Raw genomic sequence first — 24,346 nt, 5'->3', positions numbered from 1 at the left:
AACTTCCTTTATTTTATCAGAGACCTTACTTCTTATGTATTTTTCGCCTTAAGTCTACTTGGAGGGAAATTTGGATTCTACCAATATATTCAACAATATGACGTCAGATTACGTTACCGTGTCAATTTAATTTTGCCCCAAATTTGAAATTGAAGAGGACGTCGTTGTGCGTAATATTTTTGGCCGTGGGATGAGTGGTTTTGAAGTTATAGTGGGAGGCCTATGAGGCCTTCTCCCCGGTCGGAGGAAGCAAGAAAAGCCCGGTCTGAATAGTGTTAAGTGGGTGTCCGTTAAACGGGGTTTGATTTTATCTATAACACAACAGTAAAATTTGATTTTTTTTTTCAAAACAAAAACAAATAATTGATCAGTATCTGAGAATGGACACTGGGGAACGTACTTCTACCTGAACGTACACGTAATAATAGCTGCGTAGCACATCCTTGCACCTAGAGAGGCTCTTACCGAGACAGGTTAATCAAACTTAACCTTTGGATTTCTCCTCTCTTGCTGTTTGTTTGTTTGTTTTCACTATTCTATCTTGCTACGCAAGATTTTCAAAGTGGTCAGAATTTAAGGTGTTTCGATACAGTTTTTCAGCGGCGATACCGATATTTTTCAATCGCCTTAAAAGTGATTTTTTCCTTGTCCGATCGCTATAAAATTTTCACCAGTAATTGCTTATGGATTGAAATATGTGAAAATGTAGTTTTAAATAAAATCGATATTATTATGACAACAATAAACAAAAAACTTTGAAATTGATAAAAGCCGAATTTTGTGTGATCTAGACCTGCTACTGAAAATCCAACACTAGGAACTTAAAGTTTGGTGTTTAGCAAACAATCTCCGTAAGAAGTAAAAAATTCTGTATGTTTGAATTCGACTAAAACGAAAAAATATTTCACACCTTAAACTTTCAATAGCGCTTTCTTGTATATCTCCAAAACGACTCGAACGAATTTTTTTAAAATCTCTTCACATAATCTTCATAATGTATACAAAAATGTCTGAAACTTTCATTAAGATTGATTCACTGCAACACCTTGAAATTTCAGGACAAACTTATCCTACGAACCGGTCAAAAATCTGCGTTACAACATTCACTGTTTTGACGTTATGCTAATTTTTCCAAAATAATGCGCACTATACATACCTCCATGACTAGTACATTTTAGTTTGAATTTATCACATCTTTTGAATGTAAAACATTGACAATACTCACACTGAAATGCACTAGTCATGGATATATGTATTGTCCGCATTAATTTGGAAAAAATTAGCATAACGTCAAAACAGTGAATGTTGTAACGCAGATTTTTGACTGGTTCGTAGGATAGGTTTCTCTTGAAATTTCAAGGTGTTGCAGTGAATCAGTCTTAATGAAAGTTACAGACATTTTTATATACATTATGAAGATTATGTGAAGAGATTTTAAAAAAATTCGTTCGAGTCGTTTTGGAGATATACAAGAAAGCGCTAAAAGTCCAAATTCTGAATGAAGTTACACTTATACAGGTGGTGAGAAAACGGGTTAGATTTCAAGATCGCATGAACGAAAGTACACCAAAATTTCCTAGCATCAAAATATGATATTAAGCATCATTCTTACGCTACTTAAGAATAATTTGAGTCATTTATAAAATTTTCATCAAATAATCTATCACGGCTATTGAAAATTTAAGGTTTGAAATATATTTTCGTTTTAGTCGAATTCAAACATACAGAATTTTTTACTTCTTACGGAGATTGTTTGCTAAACACCAAACTTTAAGTTCCTAGTGTTGGATTTTCAGTAGCAGGTCTAGATCACACAAAATTCGGCTTTTATCAGTTTCAAAGTTTTTTGTTTATTGTTGTCATAGTAATATCGATTTTACTTAAAACTACACTTTCACAAATTTCAATCCATAGCCAATTACTGGTAAAAATTTTACAGCGATCGGACAAGGAAAAAACCACTTTCAAGGCGATTGAAAAATATCGGTATGGCCTCCGAAAAACTGTATCGAAACACCTTAAGATGACACTAAATATATATGTTTAACAAAAAAATGGTAAAACAACTAAATTTCCCGAGTCTTGTTTATTATAACGACATCTGAAAATGAAGTAATTTATTACAAACACCAAATAACGTCAAATGCATGCCAGCAGTCTATGGGAAGATTAAAAAAAAAGAGGCCTACAAAAGTGCCTCTTACACTACAATACAAAAATTATTATTACAGAATCGAATAACCAGATACTAGGCGAATTACTTTTGCCGAAGACTGATGGGAATTAAAACTTTGATATGCTCTTTCAACGTGCCACGACTGTACTTCAACCGGAAAAGAGACTAAGTTGTTCTACGGACACAAATTTTGGATGGTTTTGCTATCAGCTAAAAAAAAAAAAAAACCTACGCTGGGAAAAAATGCCAGGAAGGTTTTTTTTTTTTTTTTTCTTTTTAACTTATTTATTTATTTTTTAGCTAAACGAACTGCACTGCAAAAGTCTAACAAGATTTATTTTCCTGTGGGTTCGGTACTTCGGGCAAGCAGTTAACCGAATGTTCAGTCGTTGGTTGGGCTTCCTGTTCCTGATTTACTTGGGTTCATCTCACTTCTGGTCTTTTTCGCTTGTTCTACGCCAGACGGTTCCCCAGGCAATGAATGATAAAGACGGGATGCTGGTTTATCATGGATCGGGTTAACAGCCCTATTTGTCTCATGCTGAATCTTAGCTGGAGACGAACTGGCATCCTCACTTATATCCTCCATTTCCAGCATTAGTGTGATTGACGTTTCGTCTAAGTCTTTTCGTTTGGCCACACGTCTGTTATAACTGAACCTGGAGAATTGCAATTTAATAAACAATGCATAGTTAAAAATATTATTTCAAGACCACCTAATTCCCTAAAAGAAGACGACAAACATATATAAACAGCCTTGGCGCGTGTCAATAGAAAAACTAACAACACGCACAAAAGCTATTTTTACTCTAACTAGAAATACCTGTCACTCTTTTTGCATCCGATCAGAACGGCGGCAATAATGATTAACAGCAATCCACCGCCCACCGAAGCGCCAATAATAACGTTGGTTGGTTTTGACTTTCCGCTGTTTCCCTCGTCGCTTTCCTCGTTTTTCAGTACCTCTGTGGCAGATGGAAAAGGATCGACACTAGAGATTTCACCTCCAATAGATGTTTGAATGTTGTCTTTATGACCCATCACGATATCATGTAATATACTCTCAGAGACGACACTACTTTCCGAAGTTCCTTGTGGAAGACTCAGGTAGAAAGCCAGTAAGACTACACCGGGAGAATCGTCTGACTGTTTGGGATAACCGGGAAGAATGTGAACCATGTCAGCCGTAAATGTCACGTTTTCAGACGAACGCCTTTGTCTGAAAAAAATAAAGAAATAATATATATAACTAATAAGAAAATGAAAACAAAACAATATAAAGGTAAGATCATTGAAAAATAAAAAGTAACAAATTGGCCAAAATAATGATGATAATGATGATGATGATGATGATGATGATGAAGTTCCAAAACGACTTTTTAAACTTGATCAGCTTTGTACATTTTAGGTTTGAGAAGAAACAAAACAAAACAAAAAACTGATACTCAAGCGTCAGAAAATAAAGAAGCCAAATTTCAACAACGTCGAACGAGGGGAAAATAGTCGATGGAGATGGACGCATGGACATGGTGTTCTCCATCCTAACTAAGACCCTTATCTGGTAATTCAATCGTTACAAATTTATTTCACTACCATTATCAAAGGACAGCGACTATTCAATTTTTTCCCGTGGAGTAAGTTCCCAGGCGATTGAAACCGTATTAACAAAAAAAAAAAAAAAAAAAATGGAGGGAGGGCTACATCATACACTCTAACGCTAAGGCCCGCCACAAGGGATTTCAAGAAGTGAACGCTTGCCCGCCTAACAAGCTAAATGTGTGCATGTACAGAATGTAGTATGCAGTAAGAATAACGATCACTTCACCCCAAAGCGTTATGTGGGTGCCTTAAATTAAATCTGTTAAACATCGAATTATTCAAAATTCGGTTGTTTTCTAGTAAGTTTTTAAAGAAAAAAAAACATAAAGAGACAAAAACATCCACCTTGACTGGTTTGGGTAACACTGGACTTGAGCACGCGCACAATATTCCGTCGCTGCTGCTGCAACTTGTTTTTTGAAAGAGTATTCCATGTTTTGGTCCCACTGATAAATGAGAAATAAAAGAAAAGAAAAACAAACAAATGAACAACCAAAAGAAAAACACTTGAACATCAGTAAAAAGCCAAACAACTGCAAATGAATAAAAACACAGCTAAATAATAATGATAATAATAATAATAATAGTAATAACAATAATAGTAATAGTAATTATGAAGATGATCATGATAATGAATATGGGAATATTGATAAATACCATGGAAAAAAAAAAGAAAAAGAAAAAACGGTGGAGATCAGCTAATAACCAGAATGGCATAGGGTACCTTAGAGTTGTCTTATCTGATCCTTCTAGCCATCCGCAAAGCAGCTTAGGTCTCTCTTTTTGAAGCTTAAATGCTTTCCCTGTTATTTTACTACCTACAAATACAGTTGACGCCTGATAACTCGAGCCCTCGTTAACTCGAACCTCGCGCTAACTCGAAAAAGGTTTTTGTTTCCCCTCTGATCATTTCTATATAATTTTACCCTCGATAACTCGAACCATGTTTTGAGTCCCTAAAAAATCGGGAAAAAAACAGTCTACTGGCGTCTTAAACATTGAATTTTGAATTTTCCATTGACGTGTTGAAGACATATAGTTAACTAGGGGAGGCTGATGTTGTTTGTCACAAATCTAACGTGAAACAGCGTTTCTTCTTAAAACGGTAAAACGCATACTCTATTTTGGCAACATTTTGTTACGTTACGTTCTGATTTATTAAGTATCTTTCAAATTTCACTTAAAGGAACTGTATCCCGTTACTACACGTGCACCAAACTTTGATTTTTGGACAGGATGTAGCTAAATCAAAAGATGCGAGCAGAGTAGGAGAACCTTGAAAAATCCGTTTGCATCGCGCTTGGCCTAGTTTAATACTACACTAAAACTTCTCAGGATTACAGATCAATGATATATTTTTCCCGTTAAGTTTCGATTTGGGCGAAATCGGGATTTTTTGGCGTTACTCTTATTGCCGTTGGCCGGAGGACCAAAAGATGGGAAGCGCTTTGATGCCGATTGAAGACTTATTTCTTCTGCTAGCCTCCATACAAGCTCAGATAATTGTGAAAGGAATACGCAGAAATGAAACAGCAACAATAAAGACTGTAAGAAAGAAACCATCGAGACATTGATGTGGCTGAGGAGATCTTGTGGAATTAAGCTTCGTGAAGCAGAATGTTTTGCAACGACGCGTTAGGAGACTTTTAAATAAACCTCCCTACGGGCGACAAAGTCAAACGAAGAGGCGCTACATGTTTAGAATTACTGGTGCCATGAAATCATAACATAATTTTTGACTAACCTTTGCGATGATTCATAGCGTGGAGATTGCATTTTTATTTATGTCTTTCAAACGTTTGAGGCTAGAACGCGAGCAAATCAGGCGAACATTACTGGACTTGGAACAATTGACCTCTGACACGAGTTTACCATTAGAAAAGCTATTCTTAAAGCGAGCGGAACGAGATTTGCGGGTTACGAGGTGGCCCTGCTAGGGATAAAATCATGATGAGAGTTAGTGCCGCGAGCCAAATTTTAAATAAGACGAAAGACTTCTTCGAAAGTCTAAAAATACTTGAAAATGTAAACAACAAATAACCGTCGGCGGTGCGGTCCGGAAGGAAATCTTGTCGAGTCAATATGACAGTTCTATATATTGTCTTTTAAAGAAAAAACAGACGACGCTCGCGCGTGCGCATAATCGGGACACTGTCCCCTTAACATTTCCACAATTAACCGTGATTAAAATGTTCACTAGGCAGTAAAAACGTTTTTTTTTTTTTTTTTACCTTTACTCCCGCCTATTTTCTTCGAGCTCCCGATGACTCGAACTCCCGAAAACACGAACTTTTTTCGATTTCCCTTGAAGGTCCGAGTTATCGGGAGTCGACTGTACCCACAGTTCCTTTTACAGCTGGAGACATATTTACGAACTAGCAATTTGATCCATTATTCCTCGCCATTTATCTTAAGACTACAACTTTTAGTGGTGTTATTCTCCTAATACTAATTAAGAAAATATTTAAAACAGCAGCAGCAACAACAACAACAAAAACAAAAACAATGATAACTAAAGTAATACATAAATAAAAGTAACAAAAAACAGGCTGCGGTTTATGGACAATACATCTTAGGTACTACTAAAGTTCACTGAAGTAAAAAAACAACCTTTTTTAGATCCATATTTTTGACCTTCAACATAACTGATTCTCTCATCACTTGTTCTGACGACGTTTGTTTTTGGAGTGTACTAGTACTTGGTTGTATCGTTGAACCATCTGTTGTTGGCGTTGTAGAATCATCTTGATTTTCGGGTAAAAACGTACTTGGTTGTAGCGCTGAACCATCTGCGGTTGGTGTCGTAGAAGCATTTTGATAAGTGCTTGAGGGTAACGTTGAACCAGCTGCAGAAGGCGTCGAATAAGCCTTAGCTAAAAGATATAAAGTATGAAAAGGTTAAAGCTAGAAAAAGCTTATCTTAAAACGAGAAAGGAGGTTTAACCCCAAAAGACTTTTTTGGTACATCAACATGGCCGCCGTGTTATTGTTTTCGCTCACCAATATAGCCGCTTTTAAGTCATGCTTAAACGTTTTTAAAAAATTATATCGAGTAGTTCGCTATATAGCCTGTTTGGCAGACGAAACTAAACTCTTGTTAAGCCTGTCTACGAAACAGCGCCGAAATCCTTGTTCTGGGCCCTCCACCTGTGTACCCAGATTTGAGTACGCGCCATGATTGCCCTGTTAAAAAAACAACAACAAAACAAAACAAAACAAAAAACAAAAAACAAAACACAACGTCGATTTGCCAATCAGGTTGAAAGGAATTTTGAAACGCAGTTCCGGGAATTCTTTGAGTCTTCCTTTTTCTTAAATATATCAGACTTCAGTATACAGTGCAGTGGAATGAACAAACAAACAGACAAACAAAAATTGACAACGTGTCGCCGACGCCCATGATAAAGACTTCTAGAATGTTATCAGTTTACCTGAGCAGAAACCACAAGACCGTCGACAATTTTGCCCGGACCAGTGGAAATGAGTAGAACAAAAACTATTTGGAAGATCTGGGCACACAACGTGTCTATCAGAGCAACCTGCTGTAAAATAAGGAGAGAAAATGAATAAATAAATAAATAAATTAATTAATTAATAAAACAAATAGTAAAAGTATTACGATCTTAAACTGAACAGAAAAATCGGGTAATTAAAAAAAAAAGAGGACAGCTTAAGGTAAGTTAGTCCCTAATACATACCTCCACAAAAACCACATGTTTTTTCGCAATATTTTCTAGAGAGGTTAAAACTGTGCACACAGAAATTTCCATGAGCAAATAATGAACAGAAGTTCGGGGAGAGATCAGAACAACCTACGTGAAACAAAAGCAAAGGTAAATATACCTAAAGTAATCATTCGTTAAAAGCTGTAAAAGAGGAAATAAATATTCTGATTACTTAGCCAAAGCGTTGCCTCTCATATTGAATATACTTTTGTTCTTAGCTTTAAAGGGACTATGTCAACCCAGGCGCATGCGCGAGCTGGTAAAAACAAACTTAAGAAATTCAAGCGGACGTTTTCGAGTTCTGTCGGAGATTTTGGAAAGCAGTTTTTATCTGTTTAAATCTTAGTCATCGTTTGATAGTTAGCGCAGTTTGTCTTAAGTATATCGTTCTATGGCGATTACAGAAGTCATTTTAACGTTATTCTTGAAATTGTTTGCTCTTGGATTTTTTTTTTTCGTGGATTTACATTGTCCTCTTATCAGAGGCCGTTATACTGGAAGCAGCCGAAAGAGAATTAACGACTACTACTCCACAATGAGCGATAAAATCTTAGAGGGAATCTTTCCTCATAGTTCACAGAACCTTTCTTTTGAGTTATTTTAGAGGCTGCTGGCGCTAGGATATTATTTTGTTCTCAAAGTATGTGGACTTGTAATTGAACGGGCTATCAATTTGGCGGCGACTGTTCTTTATAAACTATTACAACAGCATGGCCATGAGTTTCGTGACTAAACCCAACTTTTGGCGAAGCAAAAGTTATAAAATTTGGCTAGATTCCTTCTTGTATTTATCTTGATTCGCTGCAAGGATAAACACGACCGTTTGCTCGTCCAACTTGTTCTAAACGGACGTAGAAGAGGCATCACTTAGATCCTTTGAATGCCGCGTCTCTGAACTGTCTGTGTTCGAGCATATTTTCTCGGATTTTTTGAAAATAACAGAGTTTACTTTCCCTCGTTATTCACGGACTGTTTAGAATGGAGTATAGTAAACCTATGGTACTTGGTTGAGGGTCTCAATGGGGTTAACCGATAGGCGTAAAAATTGAAAAAAAAATAACCGTTAGCCGTAAATAGCATAAAAGAGAGTTAACCTTAAAAGAAATTGTTCCCTTGATTTGTTAATTTTGAGGAAGGTGATAAAATTCACTTATGGTTGCGTTTTTTTTATTTCCCGGCTATTTTGACTCCGTACGAACGTTAGGCCAAGCTCCTTTTAGGTGTTGACCTTTTAGGTGTTGTTTGTTGTTGGCCGTTTTCACACTAGAGCAAGAAAATGGATCATCCGTCTGAGACTAGCCTGTGTACAGTCACCCCCTCACCCACAGACACCCCTTTTCCGTTTTTTGTTTTTCTTTTCTGAGGGGAGGGGGCGGCTGTACACAGGCTATCTGTAACGGATAATCTATCTTCAAACTGTCCGTCAAAATAGGCGGATAAAGTCAGAGGGATTGTTCATTCAAAATTAAAACTACTCCATTTTCAAATTAAGACGTATTACCTATCTGACGCGAATTATCAAACGGATAACCCGTCTCACACGAATGGAGGATAACACCCTCCGAGATGTCCATAATTCTTCATATGATAAGAAAGCCGAATTCAATAATGGTTTTATTATTCATTCAAAATAATTCCTAGCTTAAAAAACATAGCTAAAACATGCTTACCTTCATCGATCCACCGATGTTAAGTTCATCTTCGATAGTACACGTTTAGGGTTGTTCAGCTCCGCAAATATTCTCCAAATAGCAGATGTCGCCCTTCGAGTTGTCTTCTTGCTGTTCTTGCCACGTTTTTAGCTATTATTTTGCCTAGTTCTTACTCTTGAAACGAGTTAAATGTCCGCCATTTTTGTTTCCACAACCAAACAACTCAACCTGGTCCCCAGGTCTTCTCGGTTAACGGTGCATTAACCTGCAAAAACGCTGCATTTTTGACGTCATTTCCTCGCTAAACACAAAATTATTCCAAATTTGGTCATTAGTAACTGGTTATGTTGAATTTTATTGTATAAAAGATCTACAAGACTCAAGAACGTACAAGATAAAGACCAAGACTGTTTCAAATCATTACAATTAGACTTTTCTGTCCCTACTTATTTTTAAAACTTATACAATTATGCTGACAGAACAAAGGCGACGCTGTTCGGATGTGTTTGTTTTGATCTTCGGGCACACATTGATCGCAGGAAATTCTTCGATTTTGGCGAATCACTGCGACGTCGAGAAAAAACAGAACCAAGAGTGGAGGCTTTTACGGTAATCGGCTAAAATTTCCGCTCTTTTACGGCTATCGTTTTTCTCAGTTACGGTTAACAAAAAAAATAACTTCTTTTGTTTCAAGGGGTCAAATATTATTATTATTATTATTATTTTCATTCAAAATATTTCCCCGATTCTGATTGGCTAAAGGCACACGTTTAACTTTGATTTATTATGTTGACTACGAAAATATGTTGTTCTTGAATTTTTGTTTGCTCGCAGTTCGCAGCTCGCGTTTTTTTGTGAATAGCATGGGACTTTTTATTCAAAACTGCAAGTAGAATTATCTCAACACTTTTACTCTTGACGACGAAAAGGGAAACCTGATCTAGAATAACGAGATAAGAAACGCTCCATAAATTCGATCAAAATAGGCATTATCCAAACCCAATTCACTTGTTGACGTCGCTGTGATGCATCAGTCAATTCCATCTGCGCCCAGAATCCCCATCCCCCGGGCTGACCCCTTTTGCCTTGGATGGCAAATTCCCGGGGGTGAGGACTGTTGAACTGTCAAATGCCCCGGGGTGGGACGAAAAAAGAGGGCAAATGCCCGGTCCTCCGTCAACACTGCAACATTAGGGAACTTCCGGGCGACGGCGACCGGACTGGCGGAGCAAGCCTGGAACAGAGACAGCCGTCGCTTCCCTCCAAAATTCGAACATTAACATCACGGTGAATTCAGGAGGACGGCGCCTTGGAAGACTCCCGAAGAGGAATTATGGCTTCACATAAAGAATTAAAAAAATTAATCCTTCTTTGCTTGCATGCAACAACAATAACAACAACAACAACTTTATTTCAGTATTCCCACGTTAGTACGTGGTATTACCTACTATTCTAAACAATTTTCAATACGCTTTATTTATACGATACTCTAACGAAAAAAGTGAAATAAAAACACACAATTAAAATATCGGAGTACATACGTTTTGTCTGGATACTTTCATTTGGCTCGTAGGACAATTTTGTCCATGTAAATTACGCTCACTTACGGTTTGCTGTTTGCCATATTGGATCAGATTGGATCTGACCCTGTGACATGAAACTTAGAAACATTATAAAGATGTAAGTTTAGATAACAGAGCTTGGAAATCGAGCTTGAAATTAATGTGACTCAAAGAAAACAAGGACAACTTAAGAACGATAATCTGCAAAATCCTGGTTACTAAACGCAACAAACCTGATTGAAATGAAAGTTAAATACTCACGTTCTCGCCACAACGCCAAACAGACCAGTTTCACGTCGCCGACGGGAGCACGACGGTAATGTGGTGAGCAAGAGCATGCGCAATATTGCACAAATCATGACGTCACGTCCGGTTGAAGTTGCCGTCGCGCCGAAAACGTCTCCATCTTAATTTCCTTATTCAGTCGAATTGTTGGTTTTTCCAGTGTCACGCCATTCAAAATTGATCAAAAAAAAAAAAAAAAAAAAATCAAGACCGTTCGATAGATAAAGTCCAGAATCTGAGAAATACAAGGAGATAAATATACAAAGACCCTCGCCAAGATTAAGTTCAGAAGAATATTCCGTATACGAGATATCCGAAGGAATGTTTTATCCAAATTTATAGAGATCTTTATGGAGACGCAATGCCGGTGCCCATCTGGATGACCACTAATCATGGCGGACGGAAACCAACAAAAACATCTGTTACCGAGTTTTGGTAGAAAAGCGTGAATTTATTCCTCGAGGAACTCATAAACATTAAAGTAATACTTTTTCTATTACATGAACTGTTAAGATAGCAAAATTCCCCGAAATACGTTACTTTTTTAACCTACATGATACTCTCTCGGCCGTCATGTAAATGCCACGTCACGCAAAAGCTTACAAACTCAGACGTACTCTATCACCAACAAACCAAGAACCCTTTTGAAGCGAAAATTTGTACGAAAGTTAGTTTTCAGCTGCTCTAAAACATCATGAAAGTAAAATCCCAGTAGGATCAATAGCTTTGTAGTTTCAATTTTAGTGAGGTAATTTGAAAACCAACAATAATGCCGTTTTAAACATTTTAATGTGCGATTTTTTGTTTCATGTAACGTCTTCCAGTTCCTTTGTAATAGTGCTAGGATATCCTAGTTAAGACTTCACGCCGCCACGACATGCACCAGTTTATGGTTTTAGTATTGAAATAAAATTATTGACATTAAAATCACCAGGGCGCTGTAGAGTTATATGTTATGAATAGGTTATAAATCAGGGTCTGGAAGGGTATTTTCGGGATTCGGGATTTGATCAAACTACGGTGCAGGAATCGGGAAAACGATAAATATATTGACGGGATACGGGATTTGACTGTTGCCCGGGAAGCGGGACTCGCCAAAATTGGGCACGGGATGCGGGATTTATGTTTGCGTGTCTGTCGGGAATGCCGGAAACCGTCACGACCCACCGGTTCTAGCGATCAAAGCGAATCAACCGTGCCAGACAGTGCGCACGCGTACAGGACGACAGATCACGCTTTCATATCGTGCTCTTTCTTCATACTGAGGTACAAAAAGCTTTTTCTTTTTGCGGAAGCCTTTAAAAACACGCGTGAATTCAAAATATCAATCGAAAGGATCAACCTACATGTTTCATTTCTTAGCTTTTGTAAAAATTAGACTTCTTAATGTATTTTTCTGGGAAAGAAAAGCGGGATTCGGAAAACTGATGAAAAACGTGCGGAATGCGGGATTCTCGCGAAAAAGGGGCAGGAATGCGGGATCAGGACCCCCCCTTCCAGGACCCTGATAAATATGAAAGGATTTTCTTCAAATAATATCAACAGAAACTTGATTCACTTACCAAAAAACGTTGATTCACGTCGATAGCTCCTGAGTTTCGCTATGTAATTCTGGCTTGATAAGCAATGAAGAATTGCTTGCACAAAATCGAGAACATGCCTTTGCAACCCCCTGTCCTTGACAGATGAGCTACATGATCTGCTATTTTTCCAGTAATATCCTCTGTGTAGTTATATTCTGATAGGAAACTGCGTGCGTGTCAAAAGCTCGCAAATAGCCCTGGGGTTGGCAAATGCCCGGCCCCGGGGCAGCGCAAAATTTGGCAAATGCCCACCTCCCCCCCAGACTAAAAAGGCGGGCAAATGGCCCGCAGTAGCCCGGGGGTTGGAGGGGGGTGGGGAGGGGAGCTGGGCGCAGCTGGAATTGACTGATGCATAAGTTCCGGTGCTCTGTGCGTGACGCAGAAATTCACGCGTTGAAAACAATAGAATTTTGACAGATGTAAGTAATTTACATAATCTTAGCACGCATGCTCTCCTTGTGACATGGCCCCTTTAAACGAAATAAGTACCAAGACTTGGTACTTTAAAGTACTTAGGGCTAATTATTTAAACGGAGTTTAGCCAGTGTTTAATGAAACCCAGTTCTAAGCCATTTTCAGTTTGGCCAACGTTTTTATGTATACATCTTTTATGGTGACCAGTTTCATGAAAGCATATGGCGTAGAAAAGATATGAATGTCTCAAAATATCCCACAAAGGAAGAGATCTGAAGGTCCAAAGATTTCCTAAACAACGGTCTTAGTTAGACCTGGTTTAAATAACCGACCCTCAATATTTATATAAGTCTAATAAACAAGGGCATTAAAGTACCTCCAATGCTTTGATTCGTCAGCAACACAGTAGGACTATAACAGCTTCCACTGAAAATTGTCACATCATCGATAGCGATATCTCCCGTATAAGACGACCCCACAATACCTTCAAAGGATACCTATAAATAGAGTAAAAGGCATTGGGAATTATTCAAGCACTCAAAAAGGAAATTAAATTGGTTTGCTGCAAGTGGAAACTGAATTCAAAGTGAAAAAAAGAAAAGAAAAGAAAGCCGTGATTATGAAAGAGAGGTAATAGTAATTTATCCTCGCCGCATACCTATTACCACATCACGGTAAACTAAGTTATGGGAGGAGACCGCGACAACTGTGGCAACTAAGGTATGCAGCGGGAGTTTAGCGTAGCCACGTCGACCGGCACCAGGGGAGGAGGGTGGGGCGACAGAAGCTTCCTTCACCGGAACGCGGGCAAAATGACAACGATCGAGGCAAAACACGAGAATTTAAGCAAAGAGACCGCAAAGCATCATACCTGCAGAGCACGGCGGAATCTGAAGGATATAGCTCAAGTTCCGTGATGCGCTAATTATGTATGCAGTGAGAATAGAGAGGGAAAAGGTAACATTCACATGGCGAATGGTGAATTTAGATCAGTCTCTGTCATGGCGCATAAGCACATATCGGCTTTTAGTCCCAGCATTATGCAGGGTAGCTCCCACGACTCTCTTGTAGATAAGTGGTAAAGTATCTGGACTGGTTACCACAAGGTCATTACATGGTTCGACTCCGTTTAGGAGAACTCGAATATTTTTTCTCCAAGCCGCCTGTGTCACCGACTGAAAAATCATCTTTCTCATATAATTTCAATTTTTGTGCGAAGAAACCGAAGAGGATCTTTCAAAAAAATAAATAAATAAATAAACGGAAGAGGGATTGGCAAGTCCATTTATGATAGATCCTTTTATGCACTTAGACTTTTTAACCGATCTCTGAAGATATATGTATATGTACAGATTTTAGTCGTCTGAAATTTAACAAAGACTTATCCAACAGTCGCGTTTCCTTGAGAACTGAAGTTTATTAAACTTCAGAAACTTACATTGTGTCGCAAATGAATTGTTTTCCTTGCTCGTATCCAATAGTTTCCCTGGTTCCCAGATACAATGAAAACCAACTCATTTCCGCTATAAACATTAAGAGTCCCTATGGCATCACCATACATGTGATAAAAGAAAACCAGACAAGCTGCTGCGCCATTTCCAGAAACTGAAACTTGAAGTTTTGCGTTTTCACCTTGTCGCACAGGTGACGCCTCTATATACATGTAGTGTCCTGCAAGAGCATAATAATAATAATGAATACCCATCAAATGGAGCGTCCATCTCCCATACAAGCCCTCGGAGTCAACCCTTTCCCGAGTAGATTTATAATTAGAACGGTTCCCAGAGGAGACTTCGCGCGCCCACAGCGGGAAGAGCCAATCACAACGACGAAATGACAGACAATGCTATAATAATTTTTTGTACTTCATCAAACAGCCGGAAATTCGGTGTTGACAGGCCAAACACAATCATAAGCTAGTGAAACATGACTTTAGCGTTTTCATCCCTCAGAAATTTTCTCCCTTTTCTTTCTAGCGGGTAGATTTTACTGTGGAGAGTTTTAAATTCTGACTATATTAATCTTAATTTTGGCTGCTTGTCTCACATTAAGAGGCCATGACGCTAGTCTGTTTCATGCATGATGATGAACTGCTTCTTGCAGTCTGTAGTTCTAACAGGATTCGTTATCTTTAGCCATTTTTTTTAAGCGTTAAGGTCCTTTTTTCGGTTAAATGACTCAATATTAATCAAATTTCTAGTTTTTCTAGTTTTTTTTTTGTTGTTGTTTTTTTTTGTTTTGTTTTGTTTTGTTTTTTTTTCCGAAATGCGTTTATCTGAATGAATACTTGTAGTCCTTGAGGATGTTTCGTCCCTCTAGTGTGATGATCCCCTGCTATGTTTTGTAACGCCGGGCCCAGATACTTAACGTTGTTTTCTCGCGAAAAGTGATCTACAGATGCGAATTCGAAGGAAAGAATTGAGTTTAAACTTCTACATTAACTGCTGAGAATTGTCCTGTTAGTCAGTCATAATTCTTTTGGCGCAGATACAATCCATTTTGTTTTTCTTGAGATAAGTGGGTCTTTGGACTGGAGCGCGATGTCACGAATTCCTTCGTTAGCAATTTACTTTTGAGTTAGCTCACAGTCGAGCAACAGCTACAATCCTGGACAAAACTACTTGAGAAAATGTTTTCATTAATGCGCACTACCTAACGCAACAAAACTATTCCCAAATCAACGGCTTTGCGTAAAGAAACGCCCCTCCCCCAGTTCAAAGTTGCTTCCTACAAATGCATAGGGATCCGGCTTTCTTTTGAAGACACAACAACATTGCCTCCAGGGGAAGAGGGGGAGGGAAGAATCGGTCGGCTACGAAGTTTAGATAAAATGACCCCCAAGAAGGCAATTTCTCAACAGTTTTGTCCAAGATTGTAGTTCTCTTCTGCTCAACTTTTCAAGTACCAGTTTTATCCTCAGGCAACGCTCATGGTAATACAAGTCAGTTGTAAAGAAAGACTGCAATTTCTCAAATTTCGGAGCTAAAGCATTCCTCTTTAGTTGCTATTTAGGTCATCGCTTTTGGACGCGGTGCTTAACTGGCGGGCTTAACGGGCTTCTGAGTTCCACTTCATCCAACTTTATTTTTTTCACGGTGACATACGAGACTCACGGAAATATTACACTTATCGCGGGAAACAAGCCGTTCTATTTATAAATCTACTCGGGAAAGGGTTGACTCAAGAATTTAATGGAGATGGAGGCTCCATTTGATGGGCTCCTGTGAAAATATGATAATGTAAAACCGTTATTAAGTAATTCCCTCTCTAAACACAAGAGATCCTTTTGGAGGGAAAAAAAGACGTTATTAATAAGCACTTGATCACCTTCTAGTTTCCTTGCTGCGTTTACAGTAAAAAAAAAGCACCCTCCCCCTCCCCCTCCACCTTTTCCAAAATGGGCGAGGATTGATCATCGGTATTTAAAAAGAAAAACCTTCTGAGGAAATGAGTGTGGGGTTTTTCAAGGACTCGGTACATAAATATAATGTAAATACTGTAATTCTCAGTGTTATTGCTGCATGCATAAATAAGCAAACTAGGCATGAAAATACTGCCAGTGATACTTTCAAGTTAATCAGTTGACATTTGTTTCTAATACCTGGAATATTCTGTATAAAAGAGCAAAATCAACTTGAATTAAAAACCATGAAAAAAAAAAAAAAGAAAAAGAAAAACAAGACGAAGAAACAAACAAAAATGACGATTGACAAACACCTTAAACTGACGCTTATAAGCCCTGGACTAATCCATCTTTGTCATTAGGAAGGCTTGTGAACGGAAGGGGCCTCTAACCAGAATAGAAAACAAATGCTTCGGGACAAGCTATAACAGTGCTGATCAAAATCTATTTTTTATTTAAGCTTCAATCAAATCGAAGTCATTTAAATGCATTAAAAGGTAGGATTGTATCCGGGTTGGAGGGAGGGAAGGGACGGAGTAAATGATAGGAAATGTATTTTTTGATTACAGGTAGATTGGACTATAACTGGAGGTGGGTGGGGCTTATAGTTGGGGGTACTTATATGCGGAAAGTTACGGTATTGTCTAATTCATAATAACATTTTGTTTTACATCTCCATGATATGTTACATCAGAAGACAGTGCCCCCTTGTGAAATTATTTACATTGTAATTACATGTACCATTTCCAGTAGTGTGATCTGATGAAGGCCCCGTATTTGAAGATGAGGTGCTTCCTCTTTGGCGTATCCAGTCAAATTTGTCTGAGCGAGACTGACTCCATCCATAACACAAGCGATAGTCAAAGTTGCATGTTTTCAATGGCAGGGACGTTGATCGTGCTGTTGGTATAGAGAAGTTACTTGTTTTGTTGATTAATCACGACTTCGAGGTTCATGCGGTAGCTGGCTATATACTATACGCAAACAAAAATAGACACACACAATCATAAGAACGCACTAGATCTTTTTATTTAACTCTATTACTTATGTATCTTCCACCATATTGATTACCTTATCAGTTTTCTAAAACATTTACCTGAGAATACTCTGAAACCTTATCGGTTCCTTACTAAGCGAAATGCACATAATATGACTCTTCATTATTGTCACGTACAACGCACCTCTAGAGCATGTCACCGATGCATCTTGACTGTGACTGCAGTAATGGCTACCCCATCCGTTGTGCTGACAATAGCTTATAGAACGTTCATTTCCCGAGCATGCGACATGGTCCAGCCAAATTTGACCGCTTCCGGCGCCGAATCGGGAAGACCCTGGAGCACTTAACGCACGAGTAAATCCAAGCTGGCGACAAACAACGTGCGCGTCATGTAAATCCCAGGAGTTATCACAAACTGTTCCCCACATGTTATTATAAAGCACTTCAACTCTTCCTTCCCAGCTTCCAGATCCCCCAACCAGTCTCAGACCTGAGGTCCAAGAAAAATATGGGTTAGTGAAATGTTTGTCCGTTATTTCCCCTTGAAGATACTGTCTACAGCCTTCCTGTAATGGCAAAGGGTACAAGATCTTAAACCAGTTTAATTAAAATATGTTTGATAGAAACAATCAACCCTATTTGATGACCATTTAAGGGAAGTTGATTTGAAAAATAAAACCGGATTAGGTCAAATTAGGTTGACTAATTTGACCTTGGCACGGACGTTGTCGGTGCTGTTGGTATAGAGAAGTTACTTATTTTGTTAATTAATCACGACTTCGAGGTTCATGCGGTAGCTGGATATACTATACACTAACAAAAATATAGACACACAATCATAAGAAGGCACTAGATCTTTTTCTTTAACTCTGTTACTTATGTATCTTCCACGATATTGATTACCTTGTCAGTTTTCTAAAGCTTTTTTTCCGAGAATACTCTGAAACCTTATCGGTTCCTTACTAAGCGAAATGCACATAATATGACTCTTCATTATTGTCACGTACAACGCACCTATAGAGCATGTCACCGATGCATCTTCACTGTGACTGCAGTTATGGCTACCCCATCCGTTGTGCTGACAATAGATTATAGAACGTTCACTTCCCGAGCATGCGACATTGTCCAGCCAAATTTGACCGCTTCCGGCACCGAATCGGGAAGACCCTGGAGCACTTAACGCACGAGTAAATCCAAGCTGGCGACAAACAACTTGCGCGTCATGTAAATCCCAGGAGTCATCACAAACTGTTCCCCACATGTTATTATAAAACACTTCAACTCTTCCTTCCCAGCTTCCAGATCCCCCAACCAGTCTCAGACCTGAGGTCCAATAAAAATATGGGTAAGTGAAATGTTTGTCCGTTATTTCCCCTTGAAGATATTGTCTACAGCCTTCCTGTAATGGCAAAGGGTACAAGATCTTAATCCAGATTAATTAAAATATGTTTGATAGAAACAATCAACCCTATTTGATGACCATTTAAGTCAAGTTGATTTGAAAAAAAAAAAACCGGATTAGGTCAAATTAGGTTTACTAATTTGACCTTGGCACGGACGTTGTCGGTGCTGTTGGTATAGAGAAGTTACTTATTTTGTTAATTAATCACGACTTCGAGGTTCATGCGGTAGCTGGCTATACTATACACTAACGAAAATACAGACACACAATCATAAGAACGCACTAGATCTTTTTGTTTAACTCTATTATTACTAAGCGAAATGCACATAATATGACTCTTCATTATTGTCACGTACAACGCACCTATAGAGCATGTCACCGATGCATCTTCACTGTGACTGCAGTTATGGCTACCCCATCCGTTGTGCTGACAATAGATTATAGAACTTTCATTTCCCGAGCATGCGACATTGTCCAGCCAAATTTGACCGCTTCCGGCGCCGAATCGGGAAGACCCTGGAGCACTTAACGCACGAGTAAATCCAAGCTGGCGACAAACAACTTGCGCGTCATGTAAATCCCAGGAGTCATCACAAACTGTTCCCCACATGTTATTATAAAACACTTCAACTCTTCCTTCCCAGCTTCCAGATCCCCCAACCAGTCTCAGACCTGAGGTCCAATAAAAATATGGGTAAGTGAAATGTTTGTCCGTTATTTCCCCTTGAAGATACTGTCTACAGCCTTCCTGTAATGGCAAAGGGTACAAGATCTTAAACCAGTTTAATTAAAATATGTTTGATAGAAACAATCAACCCTATTTGATGACCATTTAAGGCAAGTTGGTTTGAAAAATAAAACCGGATTAGGTCAAATTAGGTTGACTAATTTGACCTTGGCACGGACGTTGTCGGTGCTGTTGGTATAGAGAAGTTACTTATTTTGTTAATTAATCACGACTTCGAGTTTCATGCGGTAGCTGGCTATACTATACGCAAACAAAAATACAGACACACAATCATAAGAAGGCACTAGATCTTTTTCTTTAACTCTATTACTAATGTATCTTCCACCATATTGGAGGCAGCGTGGCCGAGTGGTCAGCGCGTCGGACTCGCAATCCGGCGGTCCCGGGTTCGAGTCCCGCTCTGGCCACTTGCTGGATTTGTGCTCGGTCGTCCCGAGTTCAAATTCTTGGCCACGCTTGTAAATAGCCAACTGGTTGCCTTCTGCCAGTTGGGGTTTTTAATCCTGTTATGTTGTATTTGAATTATTTGTTTCTAAATATTTGAGTGGAGTGCCTGTAAATTAGCTGACTAGCTAAGTGCACCTTCCACTATAAACATGCCTTTAAACTTTAACCTTTTTTTAACCTTATCAGTTTTCTAAAGCATTTACATGAGAATACTCTGAAACCTTATCTGTTCCTTACTAAGCGAAATGCACATAATATGACTCTTCACTATTGTCACGTACAACGCACCTATAGAGCATGTCACCGATGCATCTTCACTGTGACCGCAGTTATGGCTACCCCATCCGTTGTGCTGACAATAGATTATAGAACTTTCATTTCCCGAGCATGCGACATTGTCCAGCCAAATTTGACCGCTTCCGGCGCCGAATCGGGAAGACCCTGGAGCACTTAACGCACGAGTAAATCCAAGCTGGCGACAAACAACATGCGCGTCATGTAAATCCCAGGAGTCATCACAAACTGTTCCCCAGATGTTGTTATGAAGCACTTCAACTCTTCCTTCCCAGCTTCCAGATCCCCCAACCAGTCTCAGACCTAAGGTCCAAGAAAAATATGGGTAAGTGAAATGTTTGTTCGTTATTTCCGCTTGCAGATACTGTCTACAGCCTTCCTGTAATGGCAAAGGGTACAAGATCTTAAACCAGTTTAATTAAAATATGTTTGTTAGAAACAATCAGCCCTATTTTGTGACCATTTAAGGGAAGTTGATTTGAAAAGTAAAACCGGATTAGGTCAAATTAGGTTGAATAATTTGACCTTGGCAATGAAGTGTGTGTGTGTATCATGTAAGGCGGTTTCTTTTCGGGTCTTTCCCCTCTCTTTTTCAAGCCATTGGGAAGGGTCCTATGCTAAGTGTGTCCTTGGTACCAAGACTTTGACTTTCCCCACCCAGGACAATGGGTGACTGTCTTCACCTACCACTGAGCTCTGCAATCATCATGATGATCATTCTCAGCAGAGGCATGATTCAGCTGGCTAGGGCAAATTAAGACCAAGGTACTCGCCAGTCAAAGCCTGCACTGAACACCGTTGCTTACTGAAGGGGTTGTGTCAAAACAGCCCCCTCCCTAACCCACTAGTTTTGACCCCAGGGCCTGATCCACCCACCCACCGTTAGGGCAGTCCGTGGGCTATGCAGCTGTACCGACCAAGATGGCAAGCCCCCTATATTTTTGGGCACCGGACTAGCCTGGAGCCGGGCGCAGCCCGGCTCCAGGCGAAAACCTAGTGCCTAGTGGCCACGTTTTAACGAAATCAGACAGGTACAGGAACGTATGCGGACGTCCTTAAGAAACACATAAGAGCGAAATTAGACCCCTTAAATAACCCCAGCAAGACAAGAAGACCACAGCGTGGAGGACAACAAACTTACCAAATGGGAAACAATGAGCCAGAGGATGAATACAGTCGGGAGCCCCGATGGCGATGCCGATCCTGGAATAACCAGTATCACAGAAGACAAGGGAACCGCCAACAGGAACAAGAGAAAGGCTATCGCCAACGTCAACAACAGGAACGCAACCGACAACAAGAAGATAGGAGGGAACAACCTGAGGACCTCAGATCTTTTTTAGACCGAGGTCGGTTTTTCAGAAACAGGTACAGAAACGAAACAGACCATCGGGTTTACAGATGAAACCTTTTGATTTTGGAACTTTGGAATCTTCGGTCATTTGCACAACGACGTTTACAAATTCCCCCTACCCAAAACCAAAATTGTTTAACAAAAAGCTACTAACGCCCCTCCCCTGGGGGCAAAGAAGTGTGTTCTGCCAAGTCAAAAGGTGAAATATTTCAAAAGAGTTCTATTTTCCATAACTAATTTTCTATTTGCTATAATTACACATATAAGAATTAACTAAAAATAAGCACAGAAAGCTATTCCAGTTGTTTTCTACACATGATTAGGTTCAGCCTACCTTGTAAGTCTTGGAATGGGAAAGGAGAGAATATCTTTGTTTTTTGGTGGTACTGAACAACTAGGATTCCTGGAATATATTTATTTTAATGCTTTATTTTATAAATATATATAGATATTTACAAATCCCGCGGGTCTCTCCCCGGGGATGCTGCTACGAAAGTAGAAAAGCCATCCAATCCCCCCATCCCGGGCTTAAAATTATCGAACAAAGTTGACAAATCCTGCGCCATTATTTATTTGTTGTCATACAATAAATAGTATATCAACTATTTCCAAATAACTAAAATTACAAACAACAAAAAAATCCTAACCATATATGGCTAATAAGTTATTAATTAATTAAGTCCTAGAGTATTTACTTTTGAAGTCGTCCCCTTTCCTTTTTTCATTAGAAAAATAGCGGCGTTTCCTCACTTACGGTACCCTACTTAAAGTACTTACTCTTACGGTTTGCCGTCATGATGGCTTCTGATGGAGTTTTGTATGGCTTCCGCAGAGTGTCAATCCCCACGACTTCCACTGTATAATTTGTTAAATGAGTGAGTCCTTTGATTTGCGTTGTTAATTGATCCCCATTGACAACTTGATGGAATGCTACACTGTTATTTCTTCTGTTTAAGAGGACAACGTAATGACCAACTTTACGGTTGAGAAGGCTGGTAAGGTTAGCCCACCGAATCAATATGCTTGAAAAGGTGATATTCACTACTGTTAAATTCCAGCCATAAAGCACTTGAGCTAAATATGAGAAATAATTAACAAAATTAATAATTAAACAAATTGTCATCCAAAGCCCTGTGCAAACAGAAGCAACGTTGTTGTCCAACAACTCCCAAAATTGTTGAAGGTTACATGTTGCATCCGTTGCAAACCCTGTGTTGCATGTTGATGGCAGTTGTTGCGCAAAGTTTGAAACCGGTCAAACGTTGCACGTAGCTTGAGAGGGGGCAATTATTGACAACGAGAAAAGAAATAGAGAGAACAAAACATCATTTAACAAAAGAGGTAATAAAATGCTAAAAGAAATAAAAGTCTACTTGGCCAGGTAAGCATCAAATTGAACCAAAAGGAAACTACTGCCTACGACAAACCATATTTTAAGAGATAAGAAGGAAAACCAGACAGTATATATGACGAAGTTGCTATAATCTTTCGTCAAAATATGCATAGTTACCGCATGACAGACTCTCTTTTCCTGCTTTTTAATGTCAGGACCCTTAACAAAAGTGAGAATTGACCGACCGACCGACCGACCGACCGACCCTGTCATTTTGAAGAGAAATTGACTCCGCATACTATAAGGGCTTTGAAGACAATGAAGCCAATGTAAGTGCTGGAATTGATGAGTTTTTTTGACATGCAATTGATCGATTTTGGGTTTACCTGCATGAAGGCTTTTCCCCAGTATCAGGTAATCAGCCTTGATAGCACTTCTCAAGCGACGCATGTTGAAACTTGCTGTTATGTTGTTTGAATCAAAGAACGGAACCTCTACCAATGATCCACGAACAGAGGACGAGCAGCCGCTTTGGTGAAATTTCAGAACTCCATTGCCGTCAAAAATCTTGAAATATTCACTGTGATAATAACTACGTGTCAGAATATATATCAGGCCGTCAACAGAATGTATCCCTGCTCATTTTCTTTACAAGATATGAAAGTATGTTCACGGACAAGCACTCGAATGAGGTAATCTATGAACTTCCATATCCCGTTTAATTACTGCTCCTCTCCTCTCTTGGTCCAATTCAGCACATAATAATAATGATAATAATAATAATAATAATAATAATAGTAATAGTAATAATAATAATAATAATAATAATAATAATAATAATAATGGAAACTTTATTCGTGTTTTTGAATGTACAATCGTAAATCTCGCTACGTATAGGCAATTTACAAATGCTGCTTGAGATTGGATTATTAAAAAGAAAAAAAACAACAAAAAACAAAAAACAACAACAACAACAAAAAACAAAAGCAAAACAAAACAAAAGCCAAAAAAAAATCAAAATTGCATTAAGTCTGGGCTATCCCAGTTCCTATTTCTACAACAAAAGATGTAATATGTTGCTCTAATGGCTATATTAATAATTTTCTTGATTGTATAACGTTCCTGCTTTTTGTCATTAATCATGTCTAAGAACGTGGAGCATTCATCCGAAAAAATGTCAAGGGAACTCATGGAGAGATTTACAAATCTCACACATCTGTAATTTCTACTCATTTAGTTGATCAAGTTCAGATATTTTTCTTTCTCACGCACTGCATTGTTGTTAAGGTTAGACTCGAAACCAACTGTTAATTCTAGAATATATAGGCACTTGGACTGGATTAGGAAAAGAAGTTCTGGACGATAATTT

At 38.8% G+C, this 24,346-nt stretch overlaps 3 protein-coding genes across 3 annotated transcripts in view; all 3 read right to left on the bottom strand.

Annotated features, from left to right (window-relative positions):
- Window positions 1-2,448: 2,448 nt before the first annotated feature.
- On the bottom strand, window positions 2,449-14,662 carry LOC140943653 (uncharacterized). The gene is made up of 8 exons (XM_073392777.1): window positions 14,435-14,662; window positions 13,373-13,493; window positions 7,474-7,587; window positions 7,207-7,317; window positions 6,386-6,648; window positions 4,121-4,221; window positions 3,000-3,395; window positions 2,449-2,835 (listed from the first exon to the last, which is right to left on the bottom strand). Exons 1-8 carry the CDS (start codon window positions 14,657-14,659, stop codon window positions 2,559-2,561), a joined length of 1,608 nt encoding a protein of 535 aa, XP_073248878.1. The 5' UTR covers window positions 14,660-14,662; the 3' UTR covers window positions 2,449-2,558.
- Window positions 14,663-16,590: 1,928 nt separating this feature from the next.
- Window positions 16,591-23,494, bottom strand: LOC140944397 (scavenger receptor cysteine-rich domain-containing protein DMBT1-like). The gene is made up of 8 exons (XM_073393546.1): window positions 23,364-23,494; window positions 22,422-22,718; window positions 20,285-20,593; window positions 19,165-19,473; window positions 18,414-18,722; window positions 17,581-17,889; window positions 17,141-17,299; window positions 16,591-16,607 (listed from the first exon to the last, which is right to left on the bottom strand). Exons 1-8 carry the CDS (start codon window positions 23,425-23,427, stop codon window positions 16,591-16,593), a joined length of 1,773 nt encoding a protein of 590 aa, XP_073249647.1. The 5' UTR covers window positions 23,428-23,494.
- The window catches only part of LOC140943660 (MAM and fibronectin type III domain-containing protein 1-like), a 23,542-nt gene continuing 22,636 nt past the window's right edge, over window positions 23,441-24,346 (bottom strand). Inside the window, exon 4 of the mRNA XM_073392780.1 lies at window positions 23,441-23,557. Within this exon, the coding sequence (XP_073248881.1) occupies window positions 23,520-23,557 (38 nt within the window). The 3' untranslated portion in view covers window positions 23,441-23,519. The remainder of the gene's footprint in view (window positions 23,558-24,346) is intronic.

Source organism: Porites lutea, chromosome 7 (assembly GCF_958299795.1).
Source record: "Porites lutea chromosome 7, jaPorLute2.1, whole genome shotgun sequence".
Lineage (NCBI taxonomy): Eukaryota > Metazoa > Cnidaria > Anthozoa > Scleractinia > Poritidae > Porites > Porites lutea.
This window is presented reverse-complemented; position numbering and strand designations above follow the sequence as displayed.